The sequence below is a fragment of the Macrobrachium rosenbergii genome, chromosome 19 (genome assembly GCF_040412425.1).
Source record: "Macrobrachium rosenbergii isolate ZJJX-2024 chromosome 19, ASM4041242v1, whole genome shotgun sequence".
Classification (NCBI taxonomy): domain Eukaryota; kingdom Metazoa; phylum Arthropoda; class Malacostraca; order Decapoda; family Palaemonidae; genus Macrobrachium; species Macrobrachium rosenbergii.
In genome coordinates, this window is record NC_089759.1 from 37,759,157 (window position 1) to 37,772,265 (window position 13,109).

At 37.5% G+C, this 13,109-nt stretch overlaps 1 protein-coding gene across 2 annotated transcripts in view; it reads left to right on the forward strand.

Annotated features, from left to right (window-relative positions):
* Positions 1-13,109, forward strand: part of LOC136848862 (atrial natriuretic peptide receptor 1-like) — a 454,893-nt gene that overhangs the window by 240,326 nt on the left and 201,458 nt on the right. For both annotated transcript variants that reach the window (XM_067121689.1, XM_067121690.1), the window contains exon 4: positions 3,298-3,514. In XM_067121689.1, the coding sequence (XP_066977790.1) occupies positions 3,298-3,514 (217 nt within the window). The remainder of the gene's footprint in view (positions 1-3,297; positions 3,515-13,109) is intronic.

Below are 13,109 nucleotides of genomic sequence, written 5' to 3' on the forward strand. Positions count from 1 at the left end.
CTTTGTGAGAGAATGGTTTAATGGTGAAAAAACCACAGTTTTATGTATGGAAGAGGTACACTGTTATATTTAATGCCAACATAGGTTACAAAAGAGAGACGGTACTGGTTTGGAAGTAAGGGGTGGAGGGAAACGCCTGTTGTGACCGCATAAAGACCCATCTTTAAAATAAACTAATATGATCACCAACCTTCTGACATGCACGGCGATTTTTTGTAGTGGCTGATCCTCTCTCTCTCTCTCTCTCTCTCTCTCTCTCTCTCTCTCTCTCTCTCTCTCTCTCTCTCTCTCTCTCTCAATAATAAACAAATAAGCAAATCTTTGTTCTTGAAACTTCAGTTAGATCAACTAAGTAAAGCGAATAAGTTATGAATGAACCATTCATAACTCATTTACTTCGAACACTGTTATAATTTAATGTTTACACATTTTCAAAACAAATTAAACCACTTACTGCTTTGTGAGCCAGCAAAAATTTTGATTTAAAATGCCTGTATCCACTCACGATTGGTGTATTGAATGAATATACAAACAATAATCACCATCTCTTAGAACAACCTTTCACAAGGAAACTATTTAAAGTGACTGTGATTTCTCTCGAACGACCCTTCTTTAATATCATGGCTCACGAGACCTCAGGGCACCTTTCATTCAGGGGGGAATTTTCAAAATAACATTCTTTACGTGTCTTTCTTCATAGTGAGTTCATTTTCCGGATCGCTCAGCTGGTGGCAGCAACCATTTTCAAAAGCAACTTTCGTCTTTCTCGCGGAAAGTAAAGGTCAAAAGAAACCTTTTTATTTTTTGAACCATACCAACTCTAAATGACGTAGGAAAGGTTTTGTTTATCTAAATATGAAAACAATTTTTTCAGTAATGGAGTCCTTATGGCTGAACGCAGTGGCTGAAGTTTAGGGGCTTTAAACACTATAGAGAGTATAAGGACAGTATTCCTTTTAGAAAGTAGCTGTCTTCGTAAAGATATCTCGGTGTCTAAAATCAATTCCTTGCATATCAGACTGGGACTAATCGTAATAAAGAGTTTCTTCAGTAAAAAGAAAATACGAATGAATTATAAAAAGCCTAAAAAAATTTTTAATTCTGGTGTGCCCACCTACAACGCATGTATGTATATATGTATTCATTGGTAGATGTATATCCTACAGGGATAATTTTCTTTTGTGGCAAGCTCTGAGCAGCATTAAAACTCAGTTACTTCGGTATATCTGTGAAATTATAACCATTCTTTAGTTTATCTTAATATATCTCAGCATATGTTTCAGCCCTGAAATCATGGCACGAGTATTTAGAGATCCCAAGAGTGAAAGATATGAACATTGGTCCTAAAAGATACAATATTTTCGAAAATGCTTCCAGCTTCAAGGTGAATTTTGCTAATGCCGTTTTGTTTGGGAACAAATTAGGATGAATAAAAGAAGGGTGACAAAGGAAGGACCTTTTTGGCCCTCGATGAATACCATTGCATTTTTTTCTGTCCGACTATGTCTCTCTCTCTCTCTCTCTCTTTCTCTCTCTCTCTCTCTCTTTCTCTCTCTCTCTCTCTTTCTCTCTCTCTCTCTCTCTCTCTATGTATGTATGTTCATATATATATATATATATATATATATATATATATATATATATATATATATAGAGAGAGAGAGAGAGAGAGAGAGAGAGAGAGAGAGAGAGAGAGAGAGAGAGAGAGAGATGCAAGAGAAGCATTCCTTGGAAAGCGGAGACAAATAAGGAATATGTAGCCCTGTACTTGAGGAAACATTCTTTATTGCGACTAGTTTCGAGGTTCTAACGTACCCCATCACCAGGCATCTAAAAATAACAAATAAAAACAATGAAAAAACACTCACTAAAATAAAACAGTTCTGATGTGTTTAATTTTATTTTATTTTAGTGAGTGTTTTTTTTTCGTTGTATTTATTTGTTAATTTTAGATGCCTGGTGATGGGGTATGTTAGAACCTCGAAACTGGTCGCAATAAAGAATGTTTCCCCAAGTACTGGTCTACCTATTCCATTTGTGTATATGTATATATATATATATATATATATATATATATATATATATATATATATATATATATATATATATATATATGTTTGTGTGTGTATGTGTGCATATATAATTTTCTTGTTTTCTGACACACTCTGGGCAGCATTAAGACGCAGTTACTTCGGTATTTCAGAAAAACTATAACCATTTGCAGTCCTTGAAACATTCCAGGTTACCTGTGAGTCAAAACTACATAAAAAAAAAAACCGGCTGCAGAGAAACTTTTTTGATTATTCTTCTTACGAGGCACATATGACCCAAATTTGATTTTCAGGGGAACACTCCCTGAATACTTATTCGTAATTATTGAGCTCTGATTCTTAAACAAACTGTATGTGAAATATTCCCAGAAAGCAGAGTTGAATAAAAAAAATGATCAATTGAAGAGCAACTGTTTTTATAATTATAGGTTTAGCAAAAGCGTTTTACAGTAAGTATCCCACAATAAAGGCATGTAGTGAAAATTTCATTCTTACAACACTGGCCTTTAGTATAGCTCTAATTAGTTTTAACTTTAATTCTAGACGGCTGATATCTCAAACGCTAAGATTGTAAGATTAGAAAAGCTTACTCTTACACGATTCTGCTTTCTGTTCACAGGTTGGAAGCTTACTCTAACACGGTCCTGTTTTCTGTTCACAGGTTGGAAGCTTACTCTTGCACGATCCTGTTTTCTGTTCACAGGTTGGAAGCTTACTCTAACACGATCCTGTTTTCTGTTCACAGGTTGGAAGTTTACTCTTACACGATGCTGTTTTCTGTTCACAGGTTGGAAGTTTACTCTTGCACGATCCTGTTTTCTGTTCACAGGTTGGAAGCTTACTCTAACACGATCCTGTTTTCTGTTCACAGGTTGGAAGCTTACTCTAACACGATCCTGTTTTCTGTTCACAGGTTGGAAGTTTACTCTTACACGATGCTGTTTTCTGTTCACAGGTTGGAAGTTTACTCTTACACGATCCTGTTTTCTGTTCACAGGTTGGAAGCTTACTCTTACACGATGCTGTTTTCTGTTCACAGGTTAGAAGCTTACTCTTACACGATCCTGTTTTCTGTTCACAGGTTGGAAGCTGACTCTTACACGATGCTGTTTTCTGTTCACAGGTTGGACATTACTCTTACAAGATCCTGTTTTCTGTTCACAGGTTGGACATTACTCTTACACGATCCTGTTTTCTGTTCACAGGTTGGACATTACTCTTACACGATCCTGTTTTCTGTTCACAGGTTGGGCAGCTGTTCTCCTCCATAGGCAAGCACTGGGGATGGAAGATCCTGGGCATCATCTATGAGGAGAACGACAGCGACAAAGGCCACTCCGTCTGCTACTTCACGCTGGCTTCCATCTACACCACGTTCCACAACCGGCCTTACTTCGAGAAGTTCCGAAGAAGCGCAACTGAGTTCGACGATCTTCTCATCAGGTTCAAAGACAAGGCCCGCAGTGAGTATTTTCAGAGATGTTTCTCGTCTTTCGCTGTCGACTGTTCCTAAAAGTTAAGAGGTAGTATCTTGATGTTATAAAGCAATGAAACGCGCTCTGGAGAGAGACACTTAGTGAACAAAGATGTGTTATATTAGAAAAACCTTTTTGGGAGAGGATTATCAAAACACCTCCGTCCATCCTTTGGGGAAGCACAAGACGACAGTGAAATAGGACAAGATACTTTATCCGTTCTTGTTCCTTTGCTTTTAAACGCGTAGGTCCACAGAAGAAATCCGTTTTCGTGGTTTGGCGTCGACTACCGTCTTAAAAACAAATCGTGGCAGGTATAATTATCAAGAAATATCAAGAAAATTTCATAGCCAGAGAGATAAATTGTAGTGCATTCATACTCATAAGCTGAAAAAGTCACCATCTGGCAGTGATATTTAGAGGAATAAATCGATTTAACCATTCAGATTTTTTCTTGGGGAAGGGAAGCTGATTATGTTTTTCTCAAGTTCATCTCTTCCCTAACGTTCTTGAACCTTTAAGAAAACATAATTTCTATTCAAATACTTTCTAGATCTTAATTTCTGATCTCTTCCCTAACGTTCTTGAACTTTTAAGAAAACACAATTTCTATTAAAATATTTTCTACATCTTAACAATTTCTGCTTTAGTTTCAAATAAAAAATGAAGTTTTAACAATCTGTCTCTCTCTCTCTCTCTCTCTCTCTCTCTCTCTCTCTCTCTCTCTCTCTCTCTCTCTCTTTACATCGAGACCTTTATTCGATCACCTATTCTATCATATTTCCAACTTTTTTCTGCTCCTCCCTACTTACAACAGCGTCCCCGCCCTCACCCAAACACCCTCCGGCCCTTACCTATCAAGAAACTTATCCACATCTCCCCGAACCCCGGACCCCGGCTCCTGATTAATCTTCCTACAAAGAATTGCTGAGAGCCATGGTCCTTGCGAAGGGATTACCTCGATATTACTTCCTCATTACTTATCACAAGACCACCCCTTCTTAAAGAGAGAGAGAGAGAGAGAGAGAGAGAGAGAGAGAGAGAGAGAGAGAGAGAGAGAGAGCAGCCATCTGTTAGACAAATATCTTTTGAACATTATAAAGAAAAAAGACTATATCAATGAAAATACAATGTTCACCTCGAAGTATAATAGTTTATGGGTATTTTGCCCCTTAGGATAAGGATAAACAAAATACATCTTACACACAATCGGCATTTGCTTGCAGGCGCCATCAATACATTAAACGAAAGCAAAAATAATAATTGTAAAAATGCCTTATATACACATTCTGTACAATGTGCACTTATATTCCTGTGATGTCCTATACATAAGAGTAAGTAAGACCTGTTGAAAAACAATTCCCTCAGACAATAATTTTCCCTTCACAAAGGGATGATCAGTAACTTGTGGAAGTGGTATTCATTCTCCGAGCCGAGTGTCCTGGGGCACGGGTAAGCAGCACGGCAAGACAGAGCAGGAATTGATAGCCAGAGAGAAGATGGGGTGTGAAGTATGAAATCTTAATAAAGCAAATGAAAATTTACACGCGATCCCATATGAGACAGAAATAAATTTCTATCTCACGTCAGGATCAAAGGAAGGACCCCTCGGTTGAGAGACGGGAGGAGATTCTAACTAGGTCAGTGGTCATAAAAGTTTAGACTGAAACCTAGGTAGCCAGGCAGTTCCCATGGAGTTACCCGGCCAGCTGGGCAGGGCTGCATGACTTGCATTCTAGCGAGTTTCACCCATCTTTCCGACAAACCTTTGAACCCACTGGTTGCGTTTAATTCGCATTACCCTTTCTGGGTGAATATAAAGGAGAGATGAATAGATTTAAACGCTACCAACTGGTCCAGTGGCTGTTCTAGAAGTTGGATAAACTCGCTAGTATGTAAGGTGTGCAGATATCTTAAGTATCTTCCTTTATGACCCCAGCGACCTGGCTGGCATCACTCTCACCTCGTCCCCGTGATGTTTTGAATTTGACCCCAATGTAAAACAGAAATTTGTCGGTGAGAATGTTAACCCTTTGACAGACAAACTTTAAAAGGGTTGAGTTTAGATGGACCAGGGTTTCGATGACCCACACATTTAAAACAAATATTTATAAATATATTTTCTAAGATATATAGAAAATGATTGTATTTAATGTTAATGTTTTTCTTTGTAAAATAAACCATTCACATTCCGGTCTGTGGCAGTGAGCTGGAAGAAAGTGACGGCTATTTGACATGGGGCAAAGTTACATGCCGTTTGCATTTTTGTCAGCAACTAATTCTGAACGAAATCTCATGAAAAACCTGATGAATAATAGCATAAATATCCTCACAGAGTCTTTATTCTTCAGCGTGATATATGGGAAAATGGCTGTCTGATGTGGAAGACAGAGGCCAACAAAACCAACGCGTGTGCTTCGTGTGCTCTCAGTAAAGAGAACAGGGTGCTTCAAGACGAGGTCTGTCTTCATCGATGATCATCTGACGGTGGCTAAAAGTACTGACGAATCCAGGCTAAAATTCCCAGTTTCCTCAAATACAGACTGTGGAAAACCACATAAGGGATATGGTGACGGTCCTTGGGGCACTGGTGTACATGACCTAGGTGAAGGTGAAACTTAGCAATTTGAGTAAAAATTGATTATGAAACCGTAACTTTCCTTAAAAGCCCCAGCTGGCTGTTAGAAGATGAAATCACTGACACCACTCCTATTCCTCAGTATACGTCAGCCACATAATTGCTCTAAGTTAAGTATACCTTAGTTTAACCAGACCACTGAGCTGATTAACAGCTCTCCTAGGACTGACCCGAAGGATTAGATTTATTTTACGTGGCTAAGAACCAATTGGGTTACCTAGCAACGGGACCTACAGCTTATTGTGGTATCCCAACCACATTACAGCGAGAAATGAATTTCTGTCACCAGAAATAAATTCCTCTTACTCTTCATTGGCCGGTCGGAGATTCGAACTCGCGGCCAGCAGAGTGCCAGCTGAGAACAGAAGACATGAGAATACTTCCCCTCGTGTGACGACGGATGAATACATCCGTCTCCTCGATCGGCCAAACAAAAGCAAACTGGTCTGAACCAAACCGAGCCTCTAAGGCTTACCACATTGTTCTGGTACTTTAAGAGGTCAGCTGTGCAAAGGAAAGAGATAAGAAGAAGAAAAGGTCGACGCTGTTTAACGCTCTTCATCGCTACTCATCGATTTGGCTTCGCTTTTAGGAAGCACCGCCATCGATCTCCACTTTGCACGTGATGCTGCTCCTTCAGTCTCCGCTATTTGTGCTTCCCGGAAGCACAGAAAATGGCCTTTCGTCTTCAGATGAGAGAGAGAGAGAGAGAGAGAGAGAGAGAGAGAGAGAGAGAGAGAGAGAGAGAGGGTACATTAAAATATATGTCAACACAAAAACCATGAAACAACGCTCTAAAGAGGATTTGATTTTCATTGAAGAATAGAATGATATATGTCAACTTGAAGCTATACGGCAAAAGAAAGGCTCATGGCGAGACAAAAATGTCTGCGAAAGAAAGATACTTGACGAGAAAGCGCTACTTACGAAAAAATAGAAACGCTTCACGACGGATGATATACACGGTGAGAGAAAGATATATCATGAAATAGGTATCTGACAGGGTCATTTTTCTTTCAATAAGAAAAGGCATTAGAGGATAGTTGCTTAATGACAGCATTTATCAAGGGTAGAGTATCACATAAAAACAGCTGTTTGGCAAGAGGGGATGTTGCGTATAAAAAAATACATTTTACGTCAAAAACGCATTAATGGGAAAGGTATTCGGTATAAGAAAAAATGAAAAAAAATTCGACAGATATCTGAAATTATGTTTCGGCTTCCAACAAGAGGCTTTGTCAATGGTTTTTATCCAGAACCCCAAAGAAAAGAATGATTTCCTCATAATGGCAAAGAAGGAATGCTAGAAATACAACTATATTATTTTTATACTTATACTTGGTAATCCTTTTAATAATTAAGATGAAAGCGATGATAATAATAATTACGTTGATATAACTCTAACGAAAAAACGTATCAACTATCGTCTGCAAACTTATGAAATCGACACATAAATAAAACAATAGGGATCGCGAATGAAAAATGAAAGAAAGGCGTAACAAACTGCGCAAGCTGCCGTGTTACCACATTTCTGTTATCACCATTATTCATAATGTGTCTTCACTCTCCAGGAACACGCGAAAGGGTCATTTGCTCCATAAGCAAACTTCCACAGGGATGGAATCCACATCGAATTTGTATTATCTTTTGTTTATTCAGCCAGATGTGTTTGTTAGCAACGTGCTGATCTGTCATTGGAGGGTAATAATTTATCTTTCATTGGAGGGTAATAATTTATCTTTCATTGGAGGGTAATAATTTATCTTTCATTGGAGGGTAATAATTTATCTTTCATTGGAGGGTAATAATTTACAAATGTGCTAAAATCTATACGGGATGAGATCACTTTCCTTATATTTTTTTTATTTTAGGCAACTCTCACTTATCAATTTGCCTTTTTCCTACTTGGAGATGTCGTTCTTGGGACATGATTCAAAAGTTAAATCAAAGGACAAATATCTTTTGGGCTTTTGCTCGAGAGTCAGAAATTTTGAAATGTGTTACTTTTTATTTTATTTGTTCTTCATTTATTCATATGTTCGCATTTTCAGTATTGATTCACATGTTAAGGACACTTTCTTACTTTCCTATTTGCATTGTATACATATTTTTTTTTTTTGGCATTTCAATCATGAAAATGCGTTTTTCATCGGATTCAGTTTTCTGTTTTTATTTTGTTGAAATTCTTCTCTTTCTTTCTTTCTTGTTGATTGATCTCCATCAGCAAATCTGAAATTCAAGCTTCAAAACGAGTCGTCGAAAGTGAGGCGCCACCCTTCCTTCATCAGTGAGTTTTGCAAAGATGCTCAGCCGTGCGCTGAAAATTGGGCGTCGTCGGCACTGTATTGAATGCTCAAATAAACCAAGCCTCTCTCTCTCTCTCTCTCTCTCTCTCTCTCTCTCTCTCTCTCTCTCTCTCTCTCTCTCTCTGTCCAAAGTGTTTATATTTTTCGATACCAACTCCATTTCCCCTCTATTTATTGCTTCACTATACACATTCATGGCTATACAAATATTTAAGAAAAAATGACCCTGTTCCCTTGTTCCTTTCACTCGAACAAAATTATTCCTACTTTCTCTCAGACACACAATCATCCAAGATACAATTCCCTGTTTATATCAGCCTTTCGTGAAATGTGTTGCTTGCCTCTCTGACTTGTTCCTCAGTGCTTCGATCAACTTTTCACAGACAGAACTTGTCTCTCAAGTCGGTAATGAATGCGGCTGAAATAACCCCTTTCTTTGTGATGACTTGTTTCGCCGCAGTGATATGTTTCATGACGATAATTTGCCATAGCAGTGACTCACTTCATTTGGCATTTACTTAACAGCAACAGCTTGTTTCTTAGATTAATTCGAAAACCTTGATGGCCTCGAATTTCGCAGGAAATCCCACAATCATTGTTTGGACTGTTTGTAAGTGGCGCAGTTAAGAATCAGAAGATTTTAAAGAAAAAGTGAACCATTATATTCTGTTTGTTGGTACAAGAGGGATAATTGGGCAATTTTTTTAGGAAAACGCCAACAGTTATGAAAATTTGTGAATGGTCAATGTTCCTGTAACAAGAGAAATTTCGTGAAAAATGTTAAATACTGTTTGGAGATTGCTGTAATTGTGAAGCATTTGCAATGATTTCCTGCTAGCGGAATTCTAAGAACAATCTAAATTTGTACTTTATGTAAAGTGATCGAAGTTTAATGAACAGTTTGTGCGTATATTTTGTCTTTTCATCTTGACATTTTTGTCGTCGAAGTTGGGGAAAGGTTTTGTCGATTCGCCAGTGCGTCAGGATGGTTCTGAGTTAATCGACTATTTCCATCTCTATACTTATGGGCTTCGGAATTCTCTAGGTGCTCCTGCTTTCCACGTCTCTCATAAGCTTCACTCTTTGAGGTACTGTTCTGTTGCTTCCTTTGTGTAAAAGAAAGCTCTAGAGATGGCTTTTTGTCCGTCCGTCCGCACTTTTTCTGTCCGCCTAAGATCTTAAAAACTTCTGAAGCTAGAGGGCTGCAAATTGGTATGTTGATCATCCACCCTTTAATCTTCAAACATACCAAATTGCAGCCCTCTGGCCTAAGTAGTTTTCATTTTATTTAAGGTTAAAGTTAGCCATGACCGTGCGTCTGGCATCGCTATAGGTGCCAATAACACAGACCATCACCGGGCCGTGGCTGAAGGTTTCATAATAAGTCTAATATTTCTTTCTCACTTTTGCCAGTTTTTTAATTTTTTTTTGTGATAAGTGAGATTTTGATTGACTCTCATTACTATAAAAACAAACGTGCATTGTTATCTACTTTATAAGATTTTATGGTGAAAGGATGAATACTTTCTGAATAGGGGACCCATTACTGTACGTGTGTGTGTATGTACTCGTATGTATGTATGTATGTATAAAATGGAATAAATGTGGCTAAACTCTATCTGATAGTAATCTTGAAGAATTCTACCATTTGACACAAAAGGAGCGCTTGTGTTTACAATTATGGCGAATGATAAAAGTTATATCGGTTATTGACACAAGAAGAGTATCTGATGCCACCAGCAACAACTTAACGATACCTGATAACTACTAAAGGTCAAAGTAGCTAAAAGATGAATAAATGTGTTTACTTTTCTTACGTACTCCTAATATAAAGAAATTTCATTCCAGGCGTGGCTTATTCAATAGTTCTGTGTGAAAACACTTTGGCGATTGGGGAGGTAAATTATGAGGAATTCATTCTGTCCCCTAATACACTGTTGATAGCTTGCGAATGGGTGACTCATTTCTACCCCATAATGGAGTCACAAAAATGGGCGTTATTTTAAGCTGGATTGGGCAGGCCTTAGAGGATGACTGTGTAGGATAGGAAAAGTTAAGTATGCCTTAGTTTAACCAGACCACTGAGCTGGTCAACAGCTCTCCTAGGGCTGGCCCGAAGGATTAGATTTATTTTACGTGGCTAAGAACTAACTGGTTACTTAGCAACGGGACCTACAGCTTCTTGTGGAATCCGAACCACATTATAGCGAGAAATGAACTTCTAATACCAGAAGTAAATTAATCTAATTCTTCATTGGCCGGTCGGAGAGTCGAACGCTGGGCCAACAGCGTGCTAGCCGAGAGCTCTACCCACCCCTCCAATGAAGAACTATTTTTTCCCATAAAAACAGCTGAATATAGTCTGCTATATTCAGCAACATTGGGTTTCAAAATCCATTCCAGCACTTTTCACATGCTCTAGAAATAAAAGCTTGGGTGTAAAAGGTTTATTCCGCTGAGGGTAAGCAGAATCTTACTTTGAGATTTCTTTTGAGAGAATCTACTATACATTAGAATTCCTTTGCTTGTACAAGAAAGTGTCACGTCGGCCAGATATTTCCGTTACTAATGTATCACCATGACTGCAGCGTTGCTCTTTTCAGAAGTCCTTAATTTATTCCTCCAGGTTGAGCGTTAATCCTTTTTTTTTAAGAAGTTCTGTAATCTCACAAACTTTCTAGTTTTTCAGTAACATGAGACATTTAAGAAATTCTATCCTATACCGCCGTGGTTCGCTGACAACTTTGAAAGAAGTTTTACACAAGGTCATGTTCCTTAATGTTCCTTAATTGTTTTGGATATGGTTCTCATACTGCATGGTTTCAAGGTTTTAGTTTATTTTAATTCTTGACGGTTTTGTAATCAGCCTTTCCGCATTAGTTAGTATTATTGGAAATATACAAGGGACGTCTCTCACTATTACTTTCGTTTGCTTCATTCAGCCTCACTTTTCTTAAATCCAACGCTGATTAAACATCTAAGAAAGAAACACAACCTCTCCCTTCGCATAAGGTTCAGACGAACCTCACCCCAGGGTTTAGAGGTTGATCGTATCATGCGCGGTTAGACCTAACGTCATTTAATACTCTTAGAGCAAACTTTTTCATATCTCCAGAATACTCATTAAGATTTTCAAATAATCTTTCACGATAATAAAATTCAACCGCTAGAGTCTAAACACTTGAAGCCAAAAACGCTACATTAAAGCTGATATCTCCGACAAGTCAAACACACTTCTGAAAGGCCAAGATTCCTTCTTAGGTTTAAAAGTCGTTTTCTTAACAAAGGCTACGTTGGTCCGACGGATGTCACAGGTAATGAAAGTAGGAGAATTTTACAGCAAAAATAAAATACCCTGTGGAGACTATTGTCAAAGAAAGCATCTAAAAAAAAATCAGTGTCCGTGCACATCTCATATACTTCAATGCATATTTGCAAAATTACATGTTCTTATAAAAAAAACCTGCAAGAACTGTCAAAATTATGAAGTTAGGGATAGCTAATTATTTGTATTCAAATTTAGTATAGCATCGTAGCTTCCTGTGAAGATATGTTCACTGAGTATGCTAATAATAATATGATAGAACTGGTTCACAGTCATCGGTTTAACACCAGGTTTGATTTACTGATCAAAAGAATGGAGGACATTAAAGTTTTTATTTAGAAATAATAAATGAATGCTCTTCTAGTTCCAGACATTTCCTGGATTTTATGAGTACAAAGAAAGTGGTTGTAACTGACGATCGTCTTGGAAGAGAGAGAATATAAGGAATGCTTATATATATATATATATATATATATATATATATATATATATATGCGCTTGTGTGTGTATGTGTATGTGTATAGTTTTGGATCCAATAAATATTCTAAGGAAAGAAGAGAACAAAAATCTCCATCAAGAATTTGTTTTTAACCTAATGATGCCTCTTAGCACCATTAATTTTCCTTTTGTGCGGCTCTGTGAGGGTGACAGACTAAAATTAATATTAATTTTTCCGAAAATTAAGGTAAAAAGGATCTATTAACACCCTATCTTAACATTCCTTATGTTATTCCATAGAAATAAGAAACCGACTCGTTCTCACCCTTCTTATACAAATCATACATACATACACACACATATATATATATATATATTTATTTATTAAAGATAACTTTTGGTCAAGATGGAATAATCGATGTATCTTTCTTGTACCTTTATACTCTGTATATATTTCATAGCCTTGTTTTCAGATCTGTTCCCACCAGTCTCATATCCACCACAAAGTCCATTTTTTACGTAACAGTTTTAATTCTACCGAGAGTAAGCCGCTTTAACTGCGCTGGCTTTGAGATTTAACGCACCCGGCCTCTATACATTATTCTATTTCATAAATGAATATGTCGTGGAACTTGGATATTTCAGACGGATTTGAATCAACCAAAATTAGTTTTATTTTTGATACGTGATGCTTTAAATGTAGTTTTAATTTTTACGCGTTATTTTTTCAGTGAAACATGATGTAAATAAATACTTGAAGATTTGGTAGGTGTTGTGTAACCCCTTTTTCTTTTTTCGAACGAGGGGCCTAATCCAGCTTCTAGATCCTCTTTTTTGGGAGATCTCTCTGCGAAATATCTTCAACGAACTGACCAA